General features: G+C 50.2%; 8 protein-coding genes across 8 annotated transcripts; 3 read left to right on the top strand and 5 right to left on the bottom strand.

Annotated features, from left to right (window-relative positions):
* Positions 1 to 499: 499 nt before the first annotated feature.
* N7473_006388 (uncharacterized protein) lies at positions 500 to 3,029 on the bottom strand (the record flags this gene model as incomplete). The annotated part of the gene is made up of 6 exons (XM_057152328.1): positions 500 to 1,252; positions 1,303 to 1,437; positions 1,493 to 1,998; positions 2,061 to 2,228; positions 2,304 to 2,475; positions 2,700 to 3,029. The coding sequence occupies 6 exons, from the start codon at positions 3,027 to 3,029 to the stop codon at positions 500 to 502; spliced, it is 2,064 nt and encodes a 687-aa protein (XP_057010133.1).
* A 2,450-nt stretch (positions 3,030 to 5,479) lies between these two features.
* Positions 5,480 to 6,446, bottom strand: N7473_006389 (Platelet-activating factor acetylhydrolase; the record flags this gene model as incomplete). The annotated part of the gene is made up of 2 exons (XM_057152329.1): positions 5,480 to 6,009; positions 6,101 to 6,446. 2 exons carry the CDS (start codon positions 6,444 to 6,446, stop codon positions 5,480 to 5,482), a joined length of 876 nt encoding a protein of 291 aa, XP_057010134.1.
* A 1,549-nt stretch (positions 6,447 to 7,995) lies between these two features.
* On the top strand, positions 7,996 to 9,600 carry N7473_006390 (uncharacterized protein; the record flags this gene model as incomplete). Its single annotated transcript, XM_057152330.1, has 1 exon — positions 7,996 to 9,600. One exon carries the CDS (start codon positions 7,996 to 7,998, stop codon positions 9,598 to 9,600), a length of 1,605 nt encoding a protein of 534 aa, XP_057010135.1.
* A 1,912-nt stretch (positions 9,601 to 11,512) lies between these two features.
* Positions 11,513 to 13,167, top strand: N7473_006391 (putative MFS transporter; the record flags this gene model as incomplete). Its single annotated transcript, XM_057152331.1, has 3 exons — positions 11,513 to 11,706; positions 11,761 to 12,023; positions 12,089 to 13,167. The coding sequence occupies 3 exons, from the start codon at positions 11,513 to 11,515 to the stop codon at positions 13,165 to 13,167; spliced, it is 1,536 nt and encodes a 511-aa protein (XP_057010136.1).
* A 654-nt stretch (positions 13,168 to 13,821) lies between these two features.
* Positions 13,822 to 14,360, top strand: N7473_006392 (ATPase inhibitor; the record flags this gene model as incomplete). Its single annotated transcript, XM_057152332.1, has 4 exons — positions 13,822 to 13,955; positions 14,028 to 14,096; positions 14,185 to 14,250; positions 14,321 to 14,360. 4 exons carry the CDS (start codon positions 13,822 to 13,824, stop codon positions 14,358 to 14,360), a joined length of 309 nt encoding a protein of 102 aa, XP_057010137.1.
* A 250-nt stretch (positions 14,361 to 14,610) lies between these two features.
* N7473_006393 (MCT family MFS transporter) lies at positions 14,611 to 16,220 on the bottom strand (the record flags this gene model as incomplete). The annotated part of the gene is made up of 4 exons (XM_057152333.1): positions 14,611 to 14,773; positions 14,838 to 15,113; positions 15,176 to 15,281; positions 15,335 to 16,220. The coding sequence occupies 4 exons, from the start codon at positions 16,218 to 16,220 to the stop codon at positions 14,611 to 14,613; spliced, it is 1,431 nt and encodes a 476-aa protein (XP_057010138.1).
* Positions 16,221 to 16,974: 754 nt separating this feature from the next.
* Positions 16,975 to 21,285, bottom strand: N7473_006394 (putative ABC multidrug transporter; the record flags this gene model as incomplete). The annotated part of the gene is made up of 2 exons (XM_057152334.1): positions 16,975 to 19,497; positions 19,549 to 21,285. 2 exons carry the CDS (start codon positions 21,283 to 21,285, stop codon positions 16,975 to 16,977), a joined length of 4,260 nt encoding a protein of 1,419 aa, XP_057010139.1.
* A 1,539-nt stretch (positions 21,286 to 22,824) lies between these two features.
* N7473_006395 (uncharacterized protein) lies at positions 22,825 to 23,875 on the bottom strand (the record flags this gene model as incomplete). The annotated part of the gene is made up of 3 exons (XM_057152335.1): positions 22,825 to 23,525; positions 23,579 to 23,765; positions 23,825 to 23,875. The coding sequence occupies 3 exons, from the start codon at positions 23,873 to 23,875 to the stop codon at positions 22,825 to 22,827; spliced, it is 939 nt and encodes a 312-aa protein (XP_057010140.1).
* Between the last annotated feature and the right edge of the window lie 2,414 nt (positions 23,876 to 26,289).

Consider the following 26,289-nt stretch of genomic DNA (forward strand, 5'->3'; position numbering starts at 1 on the left):
TTTCTGCGGCGCGATCAGCTCGGATCCATCCGTACCTGGAACTATCGATTGATGATCGGGGATACAGAGCTGTGACTGGTTGACCCCTTGGTCAGAGTTGGACCCCACAGGTCCTGCTGGGGTTTAGTGGCATAGTAGCGTGGTGGAGATGGAGTACGCGGACCCAATGAGAACCCTCATGCAATCTAACCTGCGTGATGCATCATCTCCACCTGTTCAGCTTGGTCATTTGATGAGATGTGTCACAGCGGGGGAGGCATGGCTTTCCGTCGGGATCCGAGATGAGATCTCACGATCGGACGTGTTCGAAATATGCAGACGAGTCGCATCATGGGAATGAGAAAGAGTAGAAGGGTAGATTGTTTCTGCAGCCAATTGCTGAATTCGCTGAAGGGATATCGCTTGTGTTACAGTACATGAAGTAAATGCTAGTCAGATCGACGTTGCAGCATCAGAGCATCATCAGATGTGCTTGGACTGATTGGAGTCTCAGGATCAACTACAGGTTGCTATTGAGAGGAGAATTCTCCCGCACCGACAGCTCAGGCATCGCACTACCCCAGAGACCCAGTGCATGACGTCGTTCTACAAGATGCAACACCTCCACCATAAACGCTTGCTCAGGGCCTCCATCGGGAAATGCCTCCCAGGCGACTCGAGTAGGAAAGGCAAGACGATTGATCATGTTCCCCGGTGCAGTCAGAATATAATATTCCAGGGTCCGGCAGATACCACAGCCGAACTCATACTGCTCCATAGGTGTCACTCGGTCTTCAGGGCGAGTATCAATGGTCGATAGGATAAGACGGACGGCGTAGTAGACACACATAGTTTGTGCCAGCAGAAGATTCGGGTAGGAGAACCTGGATGACGTATAAATCTCGCCTGTACGCAGGTTCCGCCGCTTGAAGATGGGGAAGTCCTGGGCTCCTGTCTGTTCAACTTCCTGAATCGGTCCTTCAGGATAGCAGTCGACACAATCCATGTACCATTGTTGGAATTGTGCCGTGCACTCGGTGATCCCATTCCAGAGAGCTGCTTGCTTGACAGCCATTTCCTGTACGCCCATGGTCTGTGTGGCCTGGGCTTCTTTGAATGCATCGGACTGCGCCAGTAGGCCGGGGATTTCGGTGGCAATATCAAGTAGGTGATGCAAGATGTCCTTTTGGGTCGTTCCAGCCGCCCATGGGACAGTCTTCCATTCCTCGCGAGCGAGGAACGAGGGCTGGCGAGCTGCCAGTGCACCACCAATCTATCTGAGTTAGTACGTTATGCCTGGACCGAGGACAGTGAAGAGCTTACCCAGTATGGTCGTAACTCTGTGAAAAGCAAATGCTCCACCCCGTACATGTGGTTCTCAGGGCCTCGATGTTCAATCAGGCGCACGGCACCTCGAACATGAGCTGGGACACCACTTCCAGTTGTACGTTCCACGCTCTGCTATGATCAGAACTGTGTTATGATTTCAAGATTTCATCTTTAAATCACATACCTCAAATGCAAGTAGCAGAATCACCGTCACCAAGGTCGATTCTGCCTTGGACCGCTCGGGGTCTGTCAATGCATCCTGCAGCGACCGCAGCACACGTGGGTACAAGCGGAAACCAGACGCTTCGATCTGCTTATTCTGGATAGATCTGCCGAAAAAGGCCACTGACACTGCCTCGAACGCATCCAAGATCAAGGGCGAGAACATGCGAATCCCGGCAGCTGCACGTAGTGCACCTGCTCGACCATGTCTGGAGTCAACCTCGGGGGCGAATGCGTCCACAAAGCGCTCCACGAACACATCAACTGCTGGTCGCTGCAGGTTCAATATAGATATTGTGCCAGATGAAGTAGACGAGTCCGATCCCTCGCCAATGGATATGATATCTCCAAACTCGCCATCTTCGTCGTCGCCAAAGATTGGATCATTATAGTTGCTTTCTGGACTGCCGTTCCTAGAGCGCTTGCGAATCGGAATGATGGAGACCGGAGAGCCAAACCGCTCGTAGGCTGCAGTAATTTCGAAATCCAGGTTAGTATATCGCAAACCAAAGTGCTCGCATCGGACATACCTTCATGACCCTCCCACGGCCCAACCTTTACCAAATCTGTCTTCAAGCCGCTCTGTTCAGTCCGAATATCTCGAACCAGCGAGTCCACCACGTTAAGCGGGGCTGATCGAAGAGACTCAAATAAGCTCTCGAGCTGGTCCAGCCGCTCCAGATCCTGGGCCCGCGACCCTGCAGCCTCAATGCGTTAGTGAGTGGTCAATAGTCATTCCCCGGGAATCAAAGCCGTATTCCCAGTGCACGTACCATCTTTCCTCTCGTCTATCCTAGCGCGGAGTTCCCGAATCTCCGATCGCAGGTTCCGAATTTCCTCGGCTTGGCTTATGGGGCGGGCCTCTTCATCGGGTACGTTCTCGTACACGCATTTCGATGGATAGCCATGCGCACAACAGGCATGGCAGGGCTTGACTCGGTCACACTAGACGGGGATCGGGAAATAAAACGTTAGCGTCGATGTTTTCTGGCGATGCCAAACCACCAAGGTCTCCATACTATCCTAGCCCTTGGGCTGGATAGTCCGGGTCCCTTCTTGAACTTCGGTGGACTTTAGTAAAACAGGGTAACGGCCGGGAGGGACCGTCCCTCCCGTCGCGATTCGCGATTCGCGATCTGAGCACTTGGCTCGATTCGCGTGTCTCATACCTTGACCTTGCGGGCCCGGCAGACCTTGCAGGAGCGTGACTGGCGGCTCGGAGCCTTCTTGACTCGCAAGTCGGGGGCAGTTTGTCGCGATGCACCGACCATGGGGGACGCGAAACAGGGACGGAGGAGGAGGGAGAAAACATCGTGAACCAACGGCGCTGCGGGAATTAGGGGAGCCAGATTTCCGCTGGGGTCATCCGAGATCTGTTGCTCGGCGGCCACGGGTGAGTGGTGGAACCCAGAGTCGAGGGGTCCAGTCTGACCAGCTTTTTGGGATGTTTGGAGCTTTTCGGCGGGGAGCTTGGGAGCTTTCGGGGGGATTTGTGACATCCTGATAGGTGCAGTGGCTCACGGTGGCTGGGCGGGTTGGGATCCGCGGGGACTGGGGGCCCGCTCGGAAACTCCCAGTGGCCTTGCGATTGGCGTGATACAAGTGGGAATAATGTTGCAATTTGGATGCATCTGCTGTCAGTCGCTCAAAGGGGTAGTGAGGGGCTGACGGTTGAGATACGGGCAGCAGGGGGGAGACCAGAATAGTGAAGTATTCCCTAGAAGGAAGGAGATCTAGCTGATTCTTTGGTATTGGACTGGTCGAGTCTGTTGAAAGGAGGGGGATGTGTGATGATAGTCGATTTAACCAGAGGTTGATTACTTTTCTGACGACTAGTACAGAGATGATTGAACACCCCCAAGGTCATAAATTTCCAATTGATCTAGATATTGTGTTACCTCCAGTCTAGTAACAGGGCTGCTGAGGCTGGCTGAAGCCTGCTTTATCGTTTGCCCGCTATTGCCAATAATATGCATCAACCGCATATAATGCGAGACAAACGGGACAGGCTATCGAAGATTCATTGGTAATTTTGTAGAAGAAAATCTCAGGTTTATATTTTCGCACTCTGTACACGTAATAATAGAAGAAAGTACGGAGTACAGTAACTTAGTAGATCTTGCTTATTATTCCGAACTTGCGACCGTTGAGCCCATAGTGGATCCACACGCCACACGTGTCGTGTGAAATAGTACACAGTATGTGCCTCAACAATGCCGGTCATTGACATCTTGCACGTTGCGCAACCATCTTTGATCAGTCCAAGTCCATTGTAATTTTTGCTACCGTAGCATAGAATTGATAAGAAATTGAAAGCTTCACTAAGTTAATGGCCAGCCCGCATTTAATAAGAACACCAAAATTACTAATTCTGCCGGTATGAAGCGAGATTAAGTAGAAAAAATATTTGCAAATGGGCCAATCCGAAAAATTTTCAAAGATTATTAGATATCATCCCAAGACGATCTAAGAGAATAAATGCCCTCTCTTTGGTTCATGCAGAACAGTCTGTAAAATCAGTCATCCTTGAATAACTCTACCTAGGGGAGCCTGTAGGCTGAAGTGACCCCCAGGGCCAGTTTGCTGATCTACCAATCAGATTTACCAGCTTACCAACACTTTTTTGGTACAATTTGCATGTTATCCCGACTCCGTCGTCCCCTGGTAGGTCAGGTATGAAGTCATCGTATCTTCGCCGTTTGCAATCTACACAAAGACTCTGCAAAGTCTCGTCCTGTTGGAAAGTAAGCCGTCAACTGCCCTTGAACATCATTTCGTCGCTAGCATAAAGACCCTACAATGACACGCGCCTTGTTCTTCTGTATTTCTTAAGATGCTAAGCATGTAAATCTAGTGTGTTATAGATTATAGGTGCCACGATAATAGTCTGTTGGAGGTCGCACCGAAGAAGTCGAGGCTGACCGCGAATTCACTAGTTCGTACCTAAGGCCTTACGCGAATTCAGTACAGAGTCACGAGACTTTCCTTACTGGTACTATATTGTTGAAATAAGAGTCTGTCCAGATTCACAAGAGTATTTTAGATCGGGATTACAAGATGGGGAATTTTTCGAGTCAGACTTCATCAGCGCCTCTAACGGAGAATGCCAGGAATGGGCCATAGACAAGTGGCGCCAGCCTGCCAAATACAATTTCATCGAACAGAAAAACATCACTATTGCAGATTTGCAGATGCAAGAAGTGCTGAGGACGGGACTCTTCTCATGAGCTACTATTATGAATGTTCACTGGGCGTGTTACCTGTCGAATTTGACGAACATGGGCATCTCCCGCCAAAGAATAGGACAGGGTACGATTTTAGAGTCCATCATACCGATTCGGAACAGTTCCAAGGTAGTCTCTTAAATCCCGAACCAGAGGTTTCCTATCCATTGTTCTTCGGCTACCCAGGGAGATTCACGAATGACGCTGGCGTTTTCAAAATGAGGAAAGTGGAGAGGTTCTTGTCGGGGGAGTAGGTCTAACACTCCCAGCCTCTAATTAGATTTATCTATTGCTAGAGAGGACAACCATCTGTGTTTTTCTGTATATATCCTTTTACCAGCTCAATATAACTTGGCTCTTAACTCACTTATATCCTACTTTCTTACCCAGCGAGTCCTAAGAGCCGCACTTCCCGCGTGGTAGTAACTCTACCCTGTCTAAGTAGCCTATCCTTTACTTAATTATAGATGCTAGTAGTAATGAATAAGGATGTCCAGATCTGTGTTAAACATAAATTTTACAACGACATTTAACTCGTTAGGAAGACACAAAGGTCACATCAGGATCTGCCACAGAGGGGCTGCTCAGTAAAACTGACGCGTTCCCATAAACAAAGTACTGCAGTGCGGCAACGATATATGAAGAAATCACTTTCTTAGCCTTCAAACCACCTATCGTCCCAGTATACTCGGCCTGAGCAATTTGTCAAGCTTCATCCGAGACACTCAGAGCATCGACAAGCACTGGATAGTCAGAAAAGTATATTGTTTAGATTTTGCGAGTCGTAGTTGAAGTTTCCATCCTCGTAAGTTTGACGAAAATGTCGCCCAGCTAGGGTCAGTGGCCCGGGTATGATTTGCGTTGGCGAAAAGCAGAAACGGACTCGACAGTCCCTTATCCACGACAGAACCGCATGGTGTACCATCTAGATTGATGCCTCCGACAAATCGATTGTCAAGCAGTACTGTCTGCGCTGCTGTTGCTCCACCAAGGGAATGTCCCATGATAGTTACTCGATCAAGAGAGAGTAGATTCGAATTTTCTAGTGACAAAGCGAATATGTCTCTGACCACTTTTTCGTCATGTATTTGATTCAGGAGAAACATCATATCTTCAACACGAACGTTCCTTGCCGTGATACATTCTGCATCTGTACTGATGTTTCCGAGTATCCCAAGAATTGTGCGGCCATCGGGATATTCCACGATGTCAGCATCATTGGAGTAATCGACGGAGACAACGACAAAATACGTTACTGGCAATATCTTGAAGCAGCGATGTATACATCAATCTTGAGGTTCCCACGGCTGGTCCGAAAAGCACAATTGGATGGTCTCCTTCAAGACTGGAAGGCAGTGGTTGCTGCTGTGTCTGAGTCTGGATACGATAGGACTCAAATGTCCCCGCGGGTAGTTCAAAGGGCTGGAAGCTCTCATCTTCATACTTGGCTGTTTCATTCGGAAAGTAAGATATAGATAGTAGACGTCCACAACTAACAGGTGTAAATGCGGTGACCATGATAGAACGTTTGCCTCCTTTTGGGTCAAAGGGATCGGCTCGAGACAGGTCGACTAGTTCACTTGCAAGAAGCATGACGTCGCATGGTCCGGTACTTGAAGGAAGAGGGACAATTGCCGCTTGCCCGAGGCCGATAAGAAAAAGTTGAACGGAGCATAGGATGGCCGGAATCATTGTGGCGGCTTTATCACGACGGGAAAAACATATACACAAGATGGAATCATCAGCAGGATCCCGCAGTAATCCATCCCGTATATATACTTGACCCGTCCGAGGCACTGGCAGATGATCCAGTTCCTATATAGTTAACAGCTTAATGCCTCATTGCTCCTGTCATCAATTTCCAAGTTGCCGGGTAATTGACGATTGGTTGAATTGAATGTTGACTTTGCCCGACAAGAAACTCTTACCCTTGACGGGAGGCCTTACAGGAGGCTCATGACGTCTCCCGAAATCACTCATGAATTTGCCTATCTGTGATATATTACTACATCGGAGATCGATCCCGTATGCATTTCGAAGCAACACGGTAACATTAGAATACGTATTCTAGGCTTCAAGCAAAAGACTGTTTCTAAGAGCTAGTAAAATGTGTACTAAGTAGTTATCCCTCGATAAAAAGCTGAAAAGGATGGTAATGTGAACTTTCTCTATACTGCACTACCTAGAGGCTGGATGGCATTTGAGGCATTTAGATGAATGTCTAGCGTGTCGCTTAAAGGATGGCCACTACCTACTAGGTTCGTACTAGCCAGCTCTGGGGCGCTATATGCAACCTAGGGACACGCAATGCTTGAGGAATGAACAAACTACATAAAAGACACTGAGACCTCTAGTAAGCGTTATTAATCGACAAAAAATGTCTCACTAGGAGAAGTGTTCTTGATTGCCAATGACGGATTCAAATCAACCGCTCAGCATGCGGTAATTCAAAGCAAAACGAAAATATTGGAGACGTTCCATGTGTCACTGAAAATCAAGAACGCTTCAAGCTGGCACTTTCCATAAATGAAGAACAATATTTATTGTACATACCTGGCTTCAAACTAATGGCCTCACCAGGTCTACGTCCATCTATTCCCCTATATCCAGTCATCTCTCGGCTACATTACTGCCACCCTCTTGCATGGCTGACTATATGGGATGTATGCGCAAATTATTGCTCTGAGAATGACCTGGTTCGAACACCCCGCCTAAGCTGGCCCGATTTATCCGAGCGCTATGTACACCTACTGTAGTAGCATTGCTCGGAGGAATAATCTTCCGCATCGGGCCCACGGTCTGGCCGGGACGTGTTTTGTACAGGGGACTCTGTGCAAGTTTTCTTTGACATCTGAGGTATTTCCACAGGTCCACAAGGTCACGTTTCGCTTCATCGAAGCCCCTTCTTGCCTTTTTTTCTGGCTAAGTTCAGGACATTGCCAAACATCAGATGAATTCGAAACGAACCATCCAAACTATCGACTTCGTGTGATATCACGTGATATACTCGTGTGTGTCTTTCGCGTCGCGTCCACTTGGACCGGATGTATATCACAAGTCCAACGACTGCCAAAGGAGTCGTGATTCGGTGTTGCCTAAGCATAGACAAATCAGCCTGGTGACCTTCTAATTCACTGCCGATATAACGCTCCCCGAAATTAAAAAAAAAAGTTGCATCTATCACAACCTCGATACTGTCAAATCAACAAGCAGGGCATAGTGTCCTCTTCGCTGGAAAGTCATGGCTCCAGTGAACCCCGAGAACGCGGCGCGCAAAGAGCGTCTCGAGCAAGCCGTTGCGGAAGCTCGCGCCTCTAAAAAGCCCAACTACAGTGCACTGGCTCGCAAATACAACGTCAAACGCGAATCCCTCACGTACCATCTTAGAGAGGCTCCCCCCACAGAATCTCTCAGAAACCGAATGTCGCAGGAACAGCGAGCAGTGATGCTAAAATACGTACAGCAACTTGACGATGCCAATATTCTTGTTTCAGGTGGGTTGATCGAAGTTACGGGGAATTATCTGCTGCAACGAGATGCAGGGGGGCGCGAGTGCAAGCTTCTCTCGAAGATGTGGTCATATCGCTACTTGGAGCGCTTGACGATTGAATTCAAGAACCAAAAGAAAGCGCATGTGAATCTGAAGCGCCTCAAGGCGGAGCATTTGGACGCCTTTGCGGATTATTTTCGCCTATTGAAGAGCAAGATCGAGGAACATAATATCGGTCCGTCGAATATCTACAATATGTCATTGGGCTTTCAATTCCACCAGCGCGGTCTGCGACGCGGAGTTGCTACCGACATTGAAGGTAGCGATACATCTGCTGCTGCACGCCTGAAGAGCGGGGCCCTGACGATCATCGAGTGTGTGGCAGCCAACGGCTTTGCCGTGCCTCCTCTATTCGTTGTCAAGGGTGAAACACATCTTGAATGGTGGGATGATTCACCCGATGTACCAGAGGGTGCCCGTGAGTCTACCTCGCCCACTGGCTGGGTTACACCTAATCTGGCTATGCACTGGATTCGACATTTTGACGCACACACCAAGAGCCGCGTATCACGCGGTCAAAAGAGGCTTCTCCTGGTAGATGGACACGAGTCGCATTTTCCGCCTGAATTTTTTGATATCTGCGCGACACGAAAGATTGTTGTTCTTTCCTTTGTGCCATTTTCCCAAGAGCTTCTTCAGCCACTTGACGGACAGCCCTTTCTAGAATATGAGGAGATCTTACACTCAGACATCAACAACGGCGAAGCTCCACTTACGGACAAGGATGAGTTTCTTGCACAAGTTATGAGCGCACGCCGGGTTGCGTTCAACGAACAGACAATCCGCGATATGTTCGCCAACTGTGGTATCTGGCCCCTTGACCCAGAGAAGATCCTTCAGCCACTACAAAAACAACTTGATGAAGCCCCAGCTCCGCGTGAGGTGCCCAACGAACCCACCCCCGAGCCCCGTGCACCGAGTCCCCCACCCCGAGCGATTCGCATAGTGCGTGCTCGAGCTGAGGAAGCGGTTGCTTTGCAAAAGAAGGACGCCAAACAGGTGATGAATCAGCTTCGACAAATTTATAACCTCAATCTCAAGACATGCGGGATGGTCCTTCAGCTCCAAGACGATCTCAAAAAGCGAATGGAATTCGAGGAACAACGGTCACAGAATAGACGAACACCAACCGAGGTTCCACCGCGCAGGAATATCAAAACATCGAGGTTAGTGTTTTCGCGCGTGGCAAAGAGGAAACTAGCCGCTCAGGCGAGACGGAGGAAGAGTCTGGCGAAATATGGGATCTCGGGAGCCCGTAAGCGACCAGAAGTTTCAGAGGCTATGGAGATAGATTAGACCGCGGAGATGATTTATGCCAGGCCGAATATAATCCCCTGGGAGGTGACGTTTGTGCACTAGGGACACGGTGATTAGACGGTTCAACGGAAGTCTCGAAGAGGCAGTCCAGGCTGTAAAGCAGCTGGCCTCCCGGTCCTGGAAATGTCCGGTCCCTTGCGCCTGTGGATTGCGGCTGAACAATTAGACTTCTGGGATATTGTCGGCCGAGTCGAATATGCCGATCGAAGGAGCTATGAGCTCCATCGCTTGGGTTGGCCCAGGCTGATAGTTCGCTCGTATCAGAAGATCTGGCAACCGCCAAGCTCTATCGCTTGTAGCCTAATACGGCCATAGGCGAGGCTATAAGAATAATGATGCCGAGACAACAATCTAGTATGACTGGCTGGTCTCACGGAGAGCTCGGTGTTACCCTCGGCATGCTCAAACTGCCTCAACGTCTCACGGACCGTTTCTTTGCATGTTCTAGCACCGAGGAATCTCCGATACACCGTGCCATACCGGATGGGCCGAGCAATGACTCGTAGTCTACAATAATAACAAAGAACAAAGCACAAAATCCCAGATCTCTTCCTTTCTCCGATCCTATGAGTGTTCAGCAGTGACAACAAAGGAGCAAGGCCGACCGGGGGGATGGTCTGATACCAGCTCCACCCGGAGCAAGTGCGAGACCCCCGCGTGGGACCTATCACTGGTCGGAAATAGACTTGGCTAATCAAGCAATCCGACCAAGCAGACCAAGCGATGTCTGGGACTGCTCGAGAGCCCGGAGATGTCTTGGTCCGGCTTGACTTATCTTGTGAAGCTTTCGGCATCGATGAAACTCTCCTATAGTAAACTTTACAGCTTTGGAGATATTTCGAGGCTTTTTTGTCTGTGGTTTTCTACGGTTATGATAATCACCGGAATATTGTGACCACTGAAAGACTTGCTATTAACCTGTTTTAGACTCTTGTTCTTAACATTATCGCCCCTTCAAAAAAAAAAAAAATAATAAACTCCCATCTTTAACCTGTTTAACCTCGGGGCCCGGTTTCCATTGCCCCCAACCCCGCGAATTCCCCAAACTCAAACCTGCCAAGTTGAACTTTAAATCCACGCGTGGTCCTATGGCTGCTTAGACTTTGCATGGCTGACTGTTCAACTCACGGAAGAACTCCGAGAAACACTACTACACTTGGTCATCCACCGTACAAACAGCCTGAAAGATCCTCCTTGCGGCCTGGTCACGCACCACGCGGATGTCTTCCGTGGGGGAACCTTCAACCGGGGTCAGGAAGCTTTCCCCAGATCTGAGTGGCTTTCGGCTTGACAGGAGCGCGTCTCGCAGGCTTTAGTTCTCGAGCTCCATGGCTCCTAACTCCACCGTGGGGGTCTCTGTCCGGGATCCCGTCCTATGAGGATTGTCGAATAAACAGCCATGACACCATTGACCCTCGTGTCTCTCCGCATTCTTCATGGCTGCTACGTGTTTATTGGTTGGTATGCCGTGAGTTATGGCATTTCTTGCCCCGGCCCCCCACGCACTTTGTTTTCCAGATTAATGCCAGCGGAGACTCGGAGAGGGAGAGGAAGAGGACGTACGGGGTAGTGGGTACGGGGTAAATGCGATGGACCCAGACGGTAGACCACCATCTGCCGCCACCAGTTGGTTGGGATGGTCTCATCTATCCACCCCCATTTTTTGGACCTGGCCATATGCAGTCCACGCGGTGACACGTCCCCCTCCTTGCTGGCTGGTGCAAGTACATAAAATGTGACATCCCCCCTCCTCCCGACGGAAAATAAACTGGCGGTGACTTGTGAATTCATTCCTCCAAGTCCTTCCGAGCTTGATCTACTCATCTATTCTTATTCCTCGGTCGCTGGTCGCTGTTAGGACAACAGGTTTTATCTGTTATTGACTTCCATCATGGCGCCAACTACGGGTGTCATCTCCGACTTGGAGACTATGGGCGAAAAGGCCGATATGTCCCATGAAGAGGTGGTGCACATGGCGCAGTTGACGGATGATGAAAAAATCCTTGAGAAGAAGTTGCTGCGACGTATTGATTCGCTTATCATGCCGCTGGTCGTGCTGGTTTATTTGTTGAATTATATTGATCGGTATGAGCGCCTCTCTGTGTTTGGATATGTGCTGTGTTGCTAACGAGCAGATAGAAACAACTACGCTGCTGCGAAACTCCAGGGTCTCACGGATGATCTAGGTCTAACGGCTACGCAGTACCAGACTGGTCTATCGATTCTGTTTGTGGGATATATCTTGATGCAAGTGCCGAGTAACTTGATGTTGAATTATATGGGACGCCCGTCATTGTATCTGGGATTCTTCATCACAGCCTGGGGACTGGTCTCTGCTCTGACCAGCCAGGTCAAGGGCTACGGCTCGATTGTGGCATGCCGTTTTCTGCTCGGCCTGGTTGGTAAGTTGTGTCCATTTTAAACACAGAATACGCCTTTTTACATGTACTAATGCGTTGCTGTGTAGAGGCCCCATTCTTCGCCGGCGTCCTATTCTACCTGTCCAAGTGGTACACGCGAAAGGAATTGGCCTTCCGCATGAGTATCTTCTACTCCGGCTCCCTGCTCAGCGGTGCCTTTGGCAACCTGATCGCAGCCGGTATCCTCAAGGGCCTCAAGGGTCATCGCGGCCTGGCCGCCTGGCAATGGCTGTACATCATTGAAGGAGCTATCACCATGTTCGTCGGCATCGTCATCTGCTTCATTCTTCCCGATTTCCCCGAGACCTGGAAGATGCTGTCTCCAGAGATGCGCCGCGTCGCCGAACGCCGTCTGGCTATTGAAGCCGCCGAGGCCGATGTTGATGAGGGAGGCGGCATGTCCCAACTGAAGGGTCTCAAACTCGCCATGACCGATATCAAGACTTACGTCCTGGCCGTTGCGTACATGTGTATTACCGGCTCAGCTGGTTTCCAGAACTTCTTCCCGACACTGACCAAGACGCTGCACTACAACAACACTATTTCCCTTCTGCTGGTTGCCCCACCATATATCTTCATGGTGGTGTACAGTCTTGCACACTCGTATACCTCCGATAAAATGGGCGTCCGCTTCTGGTTCTTGGTCTACCCAATCCCAATCTCCATCGTCGGATTCATCCTCTTCTCAACAACCACCGGCTTTGCACCCCGCTACATCTCCCTCTTCCTAATGATGTTCGTCTTCGCCCAAAACGGCACCTTGTACTCGTGGATCGCCAACGCACTGCCCCGTCCCCCTGCCAAGCGTGCCGCCGCCTACGCCTTCATCAACTCCATCGGTAACTCGGCCAGTATCTGGACGCCGTATACGTACCGAGCCAACGAGTCACCCAAGTTCTGGACTGCGATGGGAGTTAATATTGGTCTGCAGGCGTTGGGTTTGGTTTGTGCGCTGATCATGTACTTTAACCTGCGCATGTTGAATAAGAGACAGGAGAGGTTGGAGAATGAGGATGTGCAGTTGACGGAGAAGGAGTTGCGGCGGTTGCAGGTTACGGCTGATTTGGAGGGGATTGATATTGCTGCTGCGAGACGTTTGCAGAAAGGTTTCCGGTTTGTGCTGTAAGGAAGGGATGTTACAGGGTTATGTTTTTATAGTGATTAATTGAAGGTTCTCCTTATAATTGAAAGTGTTTCCACGATTCATTGCTCCAGGCAGACTAGTAGTCTAATGGGTTGGTATCGTCTAAATTGACCCTCTCTACATACCACAGTGAGGCTAGACCAGGCCCTTGGCTACTATAGCCCAGTACCTAGTACACTCATATTCTCTATCCTATTCCATGATCAACTGAAGCGCTGGAAAGAAAATGGCTTCAAATTCTCCATCACATAGGCACTGCACCCACAGATCCCAATATATAATTCAATTTCTTAAGCCGATGGGTGACTCCAGAGTCATCAGACCAGTCCCAAGTCCATGACCCGCCTTGCGTGGGTATGAGGTACTTCGGACTCAAAAGTTACCTCAACAAGCTCCGACCAAACTATAAAGGCGCTTTCTATTCCCTTGCAAGTAGCTCCTGCCGTCGCCAACCGACGAATTCTTGTCCCATCAATTAATAACAATTTTTGTGCCACACTTTCCCCCATCGCGATCGACAATTCTTGCTTCCTTTTCTCCTCGATTTCCCCACCAAATCGCCCTCATCCACCTCCACCTCTACAGCTATAACCACCTATCCACCTCCAGCTTCAAACTTCGGCTCCCAACATCACCATGCAATCCCTCTCTCGCCCACTCATCCGCGCCTCAGCATCAACCCCTCTCCTCCTCCGATCACTCACTACAACCCCATCCACCATGAGCGCAGGCGACACCGGTGCTCCCAAAGCACGCGGCTTCTTAGCGGAGTAAGTCGAGTTGCGTTGCGACCGCGGGAAACTTCTATGACGTCATGCATTTACTGACGATACGACCAATAGAAAGGATCAGTTCCAGCGGCGCGAGGCTGCGCAGGAGGCGATGTATATTCGGCAGCAGGAGATGGAGAAGTATGTTTGTTCATCCTGGATGGTTTAAAAAGGGGGTTTGGTTGTGATGTGTCACGCGAATGGTTCACTAACGATGGGTGATGTTTAGGATTGAACGACTGCGTCGGAAGATGAAGGAGTCGCAGAAACATATGGATGAGTTGGATAAGCATTTGTATGTTTTCTTCCCGAACTTTCTTCATTGTATATCGAGGGTGGGCTATGCTAATGAAGTCTTGGTTTAGGGAGGAATACGCGAAAAGCCAAGGTGGAGAGCAGAACTAGTGAAATCGAAGCTCTATCCTCGATTCTCCGTGTTTGCTGTCTCGTTTCCATGAGCTTGTCCAGACCTTATGATTCCTGAAGTTGAAAATGCTTTTCTTCTGTTATTCAAACTATCCTCAACCAGCAGTAGTCCCGACCCTGGCTACTATGCTCGATACCATATCAATCCAATGAAAATATCGAATTGCGCATTCTCAAGATCCTCATGCCTCGTTAATACTATTACCAGAAAATTTCGCTTCTATGTGCTCTATATCTTGGCCTGCCATCGCCATCTATAGCTCAGACTTGCCCATCGCGCCATCACGAACATACCCAGAGCGACAACCAATACACCTCCTAGATACGCTACCATTGCACGACTGCCAACTTTCTCCAGCATTTCACCACCAATGGGAATGCAGATGAGCGTGCTAACCCAGTGATCAGTACTTGTTCCATTTCTCGATTGCAGGGAAGTCAAGGATCAATACTTACGCCAAGCTCACGATGGAATAACAGATACCAAACCGGCCCCCGACTTCGCTTGCTTTGGAGATCTGCCCAATACACGCCGGTGCTAGGCTGAGGAACGACCCTGATGCGAGTCCGAAAACGCAGCTGAACACATATAGGCCTGGTAGGGTATGGCCGAAGGGGAGCCAGATAGTGAAGATGGCGAGGGCCCCGAGGCAGATGAGTCCTGTCTGCGTGTTTATGCGGCCGTATTTGTCGGCGATGAGGCCTGTTATTAGGCGGCCGATTGTGGAGAAGCTGTTGATAGGCGTTAGTCTGGCCCGAGTATCATATATCCCGTCGACGGATAATTGACCTACACATTTAGAATGGAAAGCAGAATTACGCTGGTCGACACGCTGAACCCTTGCATCACCACATACGTAGGATACAATCCCAGGCCAGCAAAGACTTCCAACTCCAGTCCTATCCATGTGTTAGCCTCAGCATCAACTCCATGATATGTCTCTCCCACTCACCAAAAGTCCCCAACGTCAACCAAGTAAACCTCGTATCCCGAAACGCCCTCAAGTTAATACTCGACTTACTCTGGCCCCTTGGCAATCTCGACCTCACCAACCCAATCCCAACCCCACACATTACCGCCACCATCAATGCCAGCAACCGAATCGCCCACCGATACCCAAACCTCGCAAACGCCGCCCTCAGCACCAACGGGAACGTCACACCACCCACTCCAGCACCCGACATGGCCCACCCCATCGCCAACCCAACCCGTCGATCAAACCACTGCGGCACCGCCGCCATCGCCGCAGTACTCAGGAACGCCGCACCGGATCCCATCACAACGCCCAGCGTCAGCATAAAATGCCAATACAGCTTACACTCAGCGAGAATCAATAGCCCCGCGACGTAACAGCATGATCCGGCTATGAGAATACCCGTTGGGCCGTACCGGTCGAACATAGGACCTATCTGGACGCTGAGGACGAGCCCGAAGAATGTGAATAGGCCGGGTATCCAGCCGACGGCGCTGGTGGAGTAGTTGGAGAGTTGGTGCGTGGCGAAGTAGTTTTGGAGGACGCCGGTCGAATTCATCATTCCGTAGCTGGCCATGAGGAGGAAGAAGGAGCCTAGGACGACCAGCCAGGAGCGTGTCCCGCCGTCTGGGAAGGTGTCGTCTGGGTCGAGGGGGCGGATGTGTGTGGTGTGCGTTGTTATGGCGGAGAGATGAGCCGGGGGCTCAAGGATCGAGAAGGCGGTTTGGGGCGGTGTTTCTTCATCGTGGATGTTGTTGTAGATATTGCTGTGTAGGGTGCTGGGGCCTGCATTGGTTGGTGTGTCGGATGGTGATGGATGGTAGGCTTGGGTGGTGATGATTGTGTCGGTTTTGGGCGTGGCCATACTTTGAAGACTGGGATGTTTGATTCAGGAAAGCTGTGAATGTGAAATTAGTCTTACTAACAACCGCCCTCGATAATGAAACGCTTCTTGATCGTTCCTTGAATATTCGATCTGTCTTATCTTGATTATAAGAACCATCGGGATACCGTGCCGACACGATGTGACTCATGGTGATTGTTCTGCATAATTGGCGGTCGCACATGGGATAGTCCGATGGACATGTGGTGTGGAGGTGGGGAATGAAAGATCATGAATGAGGAAATCCATTCCACAAGAGTTCATGATTGGACGAGTCTAGACTGATTGATCCACGCTCTGGCTGACGGAATTGGAGACGAGACCCGGTTTATGCGGGCATCGGAGAACTCCCCGGGAAACAAGAATGGAACTCAATTAACCTTACTACTAATAGTGTGCTACAAGTGAGTCGTTCAACTTCCATTCGTCCTTGATATCGAAGGATGATCATTGACCCACTTATGGTCTTCTAAGGCTTCTGAAGCCATCCCCAAATAGGCCCCCGACTCGGAATTGCGGTATTATTGATGGACTAGGTCTATCTTTCATTTCATGGAAGACAAGGGCGAGGACATTAAATTTTCTAATACCAGGAGCAACTTTCAGGGTAAATGCAATGGTTCCATTAAACGAAATAGTCAACTCCTAATATTATGAACCAGGCTAAAGTCTATGCAAGTAAGTCTATCTTCTTCGAATCTCAATCTCTCCACTCCACAAAATCATCCGAGCCACTCTACTCAGCCTTCTTCGACGCCTTGGTCCGCAGCTTCATCAGCAGATAGACCAACGCATACGAGCTAATCGCAAAGATAGCTACGATGCCAATATCCCGCCAGCCGTAGTAGTACTCCTTCAGGTTAAGGTTGTACAAGTAGTCGCTACCATGAGTGTATTCACACACACGGCAACCCTCGATCGCATCGGGATTGACCAGGTTCATCCGCGCGCCGATGGTCTCCATGTAGTCCTGCAGGTAATTGATGCAAGTGGTGCCATTGGGCGGGTCGAAGATGGCAAATTCGCTCTCCTTGCAGTTGATCTCGGTATCCCACAGGTTGAAGACCAGCAGACCACCCATCAAGTAGTTGAACGGGTTCAGCCAGTAGATCCAGTAGCGCCAGAATTCCTGGATCTGCGCGTACGGCACGAGAACACCACAGAAGGAGACCAGTGTTCCGATGATGAGGGGGTTGACCAGCGCGGCAAAGGTGGCATTGGGCGCGTATGCCGCGACGAATTGGCCGATACCCGTGTACACGAACTCGTAGAGCAGCATCATGAAGAAGGTTGCACCGGACTTGCTGGAAGATGGGTCGGCGCCGATCGTCCAGTACCAACACACGAAGTAGAGGACACCGCAGATGCAGAGGTAGGGGATCTCAGAGACAACGAGGGCAGTGACGAAGGCCCACCACGAGTACATCTTGGATTTCTTCTCTCGTTGTTCATAGATTGCGCGGCGTTCCAGGAAGAGCGGCTGCAATTGGTTGATCACACCGGGGGCAACGAAGATGAAGTTGAAAATGGTGAAAAGGCGCATCTGTAGGTCACCGATGCTGTCGCCGATCATCCAGAAGGAAAATCCATTGAAAATCGCGGAGCCGACGTGCAGGGCGAATTTGTTGTTGACATAGTCGGTGTTACGGAACAGGGCTGTGCTCATACGGGTGGTCACCAATTTTGTCTGCTCCCAGATCGAGGTTGCAAATTCCTGTCCATCGTCAAAAGTACCGGGAGGACTGGCGGCAGCGGTATCGATGATCTGGTCAAGCTCCTTGGTCGCTTTTTGGTGCTCAGGCGACTCGAGCCAGACTTGGTTCCAATCGCGACCCTGGCTAAGATGACCAGACACGACATCAATCATGTGCTCGGCGGGGTTGGTGTTGCTCGGGCAAGGGGCGCCATAACGGCCGAAATAATTCTTGACAGTGTTTCCGTTATCACCAATATCGCCAAAGTAAACTGTCTTGCCGCCCTTAGCGAGCAAGAGTAGAGTATCAAATTCGGCGAACAGCTGGGCGGAGGGCTGGTGAATGGTAACGAGGACAGCCTGCCCGACGTCGGCCAGCTTTCTCAAGAAACGAACAGTGTTGTAGGCGGACTGTCCATCAAGACCAGAGGTAGGTTCATCAAGGAAAATCAGGATACTGGGCTTGGAAACGAGCTCAACGCCGATGGTTACACGTTTGCGCTGCTCCACACTCAAGCCAGCACCGATGCGACCGATCAAAGTATCGGCAAGGTCATGAAGCTCAAGCAGGTCAATGATAGTGTCGACATACTTCAACTTCTCCTCGCGAGGTACATCCCGGGCTTGACGCAGAAGAGCAGAGAATTCGAGAGACTCGCGGACAGTAGCAAAAGGTTCCAGGACATCGAGCTGCTCACAGTAACCGGCCGAGCGTTGGAAGGAGACAGGCAGAGGACGACCGTCAACCATGATTGAACCCTTGATGGTACCCTCGGTCTTGCGCTGAGCCAGCACATCAAGCAGAGTGGTCTTTCCCGCACCGGAGGAGCCCATAAGAGCACCCAGCATACCCGGCTTCACCCAACCGTAGATATTATCAAGCAGCAGGCGATCGCCGGTGGGGGTCTTCACGGTGTAGCTCAGGTTCTTCCAAGTGAACACGGAGGTGTTGCGGACCAACTGGTTATCGATGTTGCTCTCGTCACGGGCATCACCCGCAGACGGCTTCTTGGACTTCTCCCGAACCTGCGACTCCTCATCGACAGGCGCGTTCTGGTTGTGCTGCTCCAGGCGCTCACGCGGAATCACCAAGCAACTTCCACTCTCGCCCGGGGCCTTCCACCTGGAAGTAGCGATGATCGTGACAACCACGAACAGCACCCACCACGCCAAGTTGATACCAAAGTTGCGCCAGAGGTGGGCATGGCTGTAGGAAAGCGAGCTGAGGTACTGATCACCAGTCACATAGGTGTTACCCTGGATGGCACCACCAACACCGGCACAAGACTGATGCGCGCTGTCAGTGTAGCCGGGACCTTGGGGAATGAGATTGGTGCCGACGCAAGGAATAATCTTGTTGTGGAACTCGTTCGACAGGAGAGCCTCAAAGCCGTAGGCCAAGGGGTCAATCCAGAAGATCCAACTGAACCAAGGGTGCATCTGGGGCTTCTGGATCATGTAGCCGGTGTACATGATCAGGGCAGAGATCAGGAAACCAGATACCTTGGAGGCACCATCAAATGTTGAGAACAGAGCACCAATTGCGCGGAACAGGGCGGTCATACACTGTAAAAAGGTTAGAGGGTATCGAGAGCATACACAAAGAACTTGACTCACCATAGTAGTAACGAACACCAAAATCCAGTAGGTAAAGAAGGCTCCAGCTGACGTTGTCAAGCCGACCATAAAGTACACAACCAGCGAAAACATGCTGACCTGGAACAGCAGCACGGGAATATCGGCAGTAATTTGAGCGATGCAAAAGGCGGCGGGATGGAACATGGCGAAGCTCTTGTGCTTGACCAGAACAGGGCGACCCTCAAAGGAGTCTGTAACTTCAGACATGGCAAGCAGACTGTTGTACAAGAGAGAGAAGAAAAGGGCACCGGATTTGACGAAAAGACCGCCAGAGTTATCCGGGGCACTGTAGAAGAGGGAACCAGCAATGAGGGCTTGCATCAGGGTGGCAACTTGCTTGATGATGAAGGTCGCCTTGTCACCCCAGATGATCTGGTATTGACGGGTAACGCAGGCCTTGACTTGTTCAGGGAAGCTCACGGTCAAAGCGCTGTCCTTGGGAAGGTGCTTGGAGGTTTCAAACGTCACGCCATCCTTGAAATCCTGCGTGCGCTGGCGGGCAATATCAGAGTCGGGATAGCTGTACTCGGAGAGCATTTCGGTGTGAATGGGGGATTTTTCGTATTCCCGACGAAGGGCGTCCTTGTTTCGCGGGAAGCGGTTTTCAAATCCATCGCGGATACGGCGTTCGGTAGGGACGGTGACACCGGTGAGGAAATCGGCGACATTGGAACCCTCGCGACAAACGAAGCCAGCTTCCTCCATGAACGGCCGGGCCTGGTCACGAGGTCCGTAGTAAACCTGCTCACCCTCATCGAGAACGAGCACTTTGTCGAATAGCTCGTAGATACCGTTGCCAGCCTGGTAAAGAGTGACGATGGTAGACAGGCCCAGGGTGTCGGTCATAGCGCGGATAGCCTTGGTCCACTCCAGAGCAGTACTTGCATCGAGACCACGGGTACTGTTATCCCAGCAGAAGACGGATCCACGAGTAGCGAGACACTCGATGATCGAAACACGTTTGCGCTCACCACCGGAAACACCACGAACATACTCGTTACCGACCTTGGTGTCTTCCGTGTGAGAAATTCCCATTGCTTCCATCAAAAACTTCTTCGCTTCGGTTTGGTAGGCTTCGGCGGAGTCGACGCCGTTGGGAAGGCTGAAGGGAACCTTGAGGCGAGTTGCGAAGTCCATGGTTTGTCCAACGGTCAAGGTCGGGAAGAACAGCTCCTCCTCGGTATTCATGACAATTTGACCCCGATAATTGCTGGCCTCCTCGGATGTGAGCGAGCCGAATCGAACGTCACCTTCCACGGACTTGAATCCTCCTCGGCGGTTGGAAAGCATCTTCAGCAGCGTGCTGCAACCAGAGCCAGGGCGACCTAGAACCAGGAGCATCTCACCAGGCTTGACACAGCCATGGCTCTTGTTGAGGATGGTGCGTAGTGGGGCCTTGTTGCGGGACTCCTTGATATGCTGCGGGATGTTGAACTGTGATAGAACGTTTTCGTTGACGGCGGCCTCTGCGCTGATGACATCGACACTGAGGTTTTGCCAGGTGACTCCGAGTTCCTGGCGTTTGAATCCGGAGGCCATGTCTCGCTCATGTTGTTCTTGAACTCGACTCAGCAAGCTCCAGTCGTTGTGCTGACTGTGCGAGGGGCTGCTCTTCTGAGGAGTCTCGTCACCGAGGACGGTGGCAGCACTCTCTGTTTCATCCTTGACATAGATCGACCCCCGCGGGGACGACGGTTGTTGATTTGGTCCCTCCATGACGACACGAGAGACAAGGCAAGGAGAGACGTGTGAGGGTGAAAGAGGGGGCGCGAAGGTGGCCGCCCTGAATTCTTTATAATGTTCATCTCAGGATATCGGACTCAAATCTCTCACAGTGGGCCCGGACATAAATCTGACGGCTACAGGTCTCGCCGAGCCTCCGTGCCCAATTAACAGACCTCATTAAGATATTAACAAGGCCGAGCCCCTTCTCCGTGGCCAGGCGACTTCTGACGGAGACGAAACCCATTGGATATGACACATGCTAGCCCGGAGCTCCCTAATCGGGCCGAGTGTTTGCGCAAGACTAGACCCACGTCCACGGGCTTCGAAATCTCTGTCCACGAACCAAATGCGTATCTGGTGGAGCCTCCGAAGATCCAAAAACAATCGGAAAGACATCAGAGGGTCAACTTCCGCTGACTCATCGTCTTCTAGATGGGTTTGTCATGTTCGATACTGTGGACAAGATATATCCTTGTGTTTGTGCCTTAGGGGCTGAGGTGAGGGGTCTAGCTCTTCCCGTGAGCTCTTCGGGTATATACCAGTCACTTTCCTGGTTGCATCCGGCGCTCAGCGATTGATAAGAAACTGCTGCATCAGCGGCGTTCGCCATGCCAAGCCACCGAGGGAGAAGATGAGTGGTCAATGAGAATTATGGAGATTCTCACGGACATCGGACTTTGAGGTTATCCCGCTGAGTCAGCGGAACGGTGATCGGAAAACGTAAGACAGGTTGGGGAGACGAGAACCCTGTCCTCCATTCATCTCCATTCAATCTCGACAAAGTGGATTCCCTCATCAGCAATGAAAAACATGAAACTAATCATAGCTCAAACAAGGGTCCCGATTCGCTTTTGGCTTGAATACTGGCGCCATTCCCGCGTGGGCGCCATGCCTCAGACCTTTTTGTGACTTGCTTCGGAGCATCAATCTCTCCGAGGGTCCAATAATCGACAGGGCCACTTTACATCTCCCTCTCCTTGGGAGCAAGATCGGTAACGGACCGGATAGATCTGGAAGCTTGATGATCTGGTCTACAATTGACGTGCTTAACCCCGAGTCCGATTCTCCGGTTCGATGCCTTAGGGTCTAGACGCCGCGGAATGGTCTCCAGCTTACTCTCCCCTTCCTGGAAATGGGTTATGGAGGGGCAAATCAGCTTAGAATTGTAACAAACAACCAAGCAAGATACATAATGATATGCGAAAATAATCCACGCGAGAGTGTTGCACAAAGAAGAAAGCAATCACCTCCATTCTGTTGCTCATCGGTCGTAACGGAACAAGCATAACAATGCAAAACCGAAGAAACACTATCCTGATTTGATGACGCAACCTTGGAAATAGACAACGGAAACACACGGTAAAAATATACGGTAATAATAAGGGTATCACCAAGGATAGAGAAGTAATCCAGCACGACCACATCGCCACTAAAAGACTCACTACGTCGCTTGCCTGCGATCTGGTCGTATCCCTGTAAATGGACAATCCATAGCCAAGCCTTTTCTTGAGAAGAGAAGGAAGCCATAAGCTAAGTTGGATCTGGATTAGACCGACATCGGTTGCAAACCTCATGGCAGTGCCCGTCAGAGTCAACGAAGGAGATCTTATCGTCCTCGTGTCCCCCTTTGACGCAATACTGTGTTGGGTGTTCGAAGCAGTAGACGCAGATTCCTTCATCCTCCAATCGTTTTGGCCGTGCGGTACAGCAGGCCACACAAATAAAGTATGGCGCTATGGAGGATTCACGGTGCCTTTGAAGGTCTGCCCATTCCTCTCCTCGAAGATCTTGTGGCTCTCCTTCTTGAAGTAGATCATCGATTTCTTTCTCTTCTTCGTCAGAAGTATCGGGATCATCAAACTGATGCTGGCATCCGTGACCTTCATCATCCGAACATATTCCTTCGGTTGAAATCTTCTGGGGCATTTCCTTCGCGGAGTGTCCAGATTCCGAACCTTCATTGCTCGAGGTCTCATCGTCTGAACTGCTAGAACTGGAATCTTCTGCTTCGGAAGCCTGAGAACTAGCCTGGTTCCTATCCTGAGCAGGAGGACGTGGACTGAAGTCATTTGAAGGGACCCGTTGTGGGCTCTCCATGATAGGGGTGGTTGGACCATATCCCCACATTGCAGGGTGCATGGCGGGTGGATTGAGAGGAGGGGTGAGAATCTTGAAGCTTCCAGGTGGTTGGAAGTCTCCAGAGGGTGGGTTGTGACCGTAGGCAGTAGGAGCTAGATCCCACATCAGCAGCTGGTCTCAATCAGTAAACCCTTTCTTCGCTTACCAAGGCCAATATAAGGAGCATATCCAGGGCATTGATAGATACCATATGTTATGTGGGTTGGAATTGAAGGTTGTGTCCCTTCTGGGCTGCTTGTGGATGGCGGCGAAGCTTCCACTTTGTCCTGCGATGGAGGGGTGTTCACGCCTTCAACCTTCGCTCTTTTCCGTGCTGCCCATCGCTCGTGACCCTATCGCAATAGGTTATTATCTCTGTGTGTTCTCGAACGGATTGGATTTTTTGACTTACCGCATGGCCGTAGATTCGACAATCCAGACACCATTTTGTCAGTCGCTTCATTTTAGTTCTTGCCACAAACTGATCAATAGGCTTGCCTAGGCCGCATTTAATGCACGTCTGCGTGGACGGGTCTGAGTCCGTGTCGGTACTTGAATTTTGCTCCATTGGAAAGAGAGTGGAAAAAGCCACCGGAGAATGTCGAGAGAGATGTGCTGTCGAGGGAAGATAAACCCTTCCTGAAGCCTGGATGGTACAGCTCTGAAATGGCTGAAGAGGTGCTTTCGAGTTAGAGATCACGGATAGGTAAGATGAGGTGGGGTGAAGAAACTGTTAATTCGGAGAGTCGAAATGGGCGAAAATGTCGAGATTGAGAGAATTGAGGATGGCTTATGCTCAGATTTTCAGGAATTCGTCCGTTCTGAACATAGAAGTGACTGTGCTAGAGATGTTAGAATTGGTATATCACAGATTTCATGCTCAATGGAAAGCAACCTTGCAGAAGTCCGAGCGCACATAGACGCAAGAATGCACTTACAAGAGTCTTCGGTATCTGGAGTCAAGATGAGTCTGTGAGTCGAGGTATTCAGTATAAGGAGACAGATTTGACTGACGGGCTGGGTGTCGAATCACGGGAGGGATATAGCGTACTTCCGAGTTTCAGGACTGCTTTCGGATCGGGGCGATGGAAAAAGTTCAAGTATAGCTTTGGCCCGTACGATTCGTGTATTTCGAAGGCAAGGCATTCGAAAGTGCGAAGTCAATCAGCCATAAAAGGACGGCAAAAGCCAGAGAAGCAACGGGCAGGCCGAGGAGACAGACCCATGGCAAAGATAGGAGGCTCATAGCAGAGATAGGATGGGAAAGGAGATAAAGAAAGTGCGAAGGGCGCAGGCGAAGAAGCAATGTCGCTTGGGCGGATTGTAAATGTCGTACTTAGGATTCACGCCCATATCCCTGCGAGCGCTGAGATGTAGGCGAGCGAATGATGCGATAACGTCGGACGCTGCAGATTGGAACCCGCCATGACAATGGTAGTCTGATGGTGCCTTATAGAGCATGCTTTTCGCAGGAGATCTTGTGGTAACGTATCCGACAAGAATCTGGTGAATATCACAACAAGGAGTCTATATTATGAGAAAGGATTTCGGTGACAACGCTGGCAGTCACTAGCAGTGAAGATTGGAGCTAGATTTTCAAATATATAGTGAGGTTCGGGCACGCTCTGCCGAGTTTAGGAAAATCAGGGTTCTATTTTTCAATATCATAAATGATTTACTGTGCACCAAAGGAAGTTGCGAAGTGGAATTCGAGAAAGCAAAGTGCACTTTTGAAAAATGTACATGACCAACTGAGGCAGTCATCGTGGCGCTTGAACTCCAAAGAAACTGTCGTAAACCATGAAATCGTTACATTTCACTAGCATGCTGAAAGCATATCAACCGGGCAAATTCACTCCTCCTGCTCGCCTTTTCAAGCTCAGATATAGCTAGGTCAAGTTCTCTCATATCCCACATCTCATCTTCTGATAATAATGGCTCATCTGCACCCGGAAGAAGCGGCATTGAATAATGAGGCACCGTGCTCTGTAGCGCATCGAGTCGATGGACGAGGTCCTGTTGCGCCAATTTTTGCATTGCTGAAGATGCTAGCACATGCCTTAAATCTGGTTCTGACGCTGTGGCTTCTTTTTGCATCTTTTGTAGGGACAGCTCACATAGTCTATATGCGAGCTGGTCTGAGTCGGTTGTGAGTTGTGATTTTGGAATTGTCCGCTTTGATGAGCTTTGGACGTAGCTTTTGCGGGCGCTTGCGAGGCAAAGCGGGCGAGATGTTTCTTGTGATGATTCTGGTGCACTGCATGATGAGGGGCACGCTTCGTGGTAGTTGTTGAGATGTATTCTTAATGACTTGGTCGCGGCGAAAAAGCTAACGATACCATCGTTATTATATTCGAGAGCCCAAGGTTAAACATTTCTCCATCGTGACTCAAGAGTGAAGAACATTTTCAAGTCATCTGACCTATACCATAGTCATGCCATAATTAATGGATTGTTGCTTCATCAAGTGGTGGTGAGTTCCGGCCGATTTTCGTTGCGCAGGCTGGCCACTGTATCATGCCACCCGAACCCCGCAATAGCATACACATCATGACATCAACAATTTGTGTCTTGTAGGTCGAATCGAAGATTATTCAAATTGTGTCACATTCAAATTGGCATCTAAACCTTGAGGCATGAATGAGAATGGGAAGCAAGCGTCTTTCCAGAAGTTGAATTGCTCTACTCGGGCGTTGAAGTTTGCGATCCCGATGCTTTTATTCCGGTCATAGTAGATAATCTAAACCGGCACGTGGTTGATTGATATCTAGTCTACATAGTTTATGTATCTGCCCTCTAAATTCTGTTTCTTGGAGATGTTCTAGCTCTACATCACCCGATTCTTCAAATACGTAGAGCAACCGTCGACATCATCAG

This window comes from Penicillium subrubescens, assembly GCF_028828155.1.
Source record: "Penicillium subrubescens strain IBT 31985 chromosome Unknown utg000004l_segment0_segment0, whole genome shotgun sequence".
Lineage (NCBI taxonomy): Eukaryota > Fungi > Ascomycota > Eurotiomycetes > Eurotiales > Aspergillaceae > Penicillium > Penicillium subrubescens.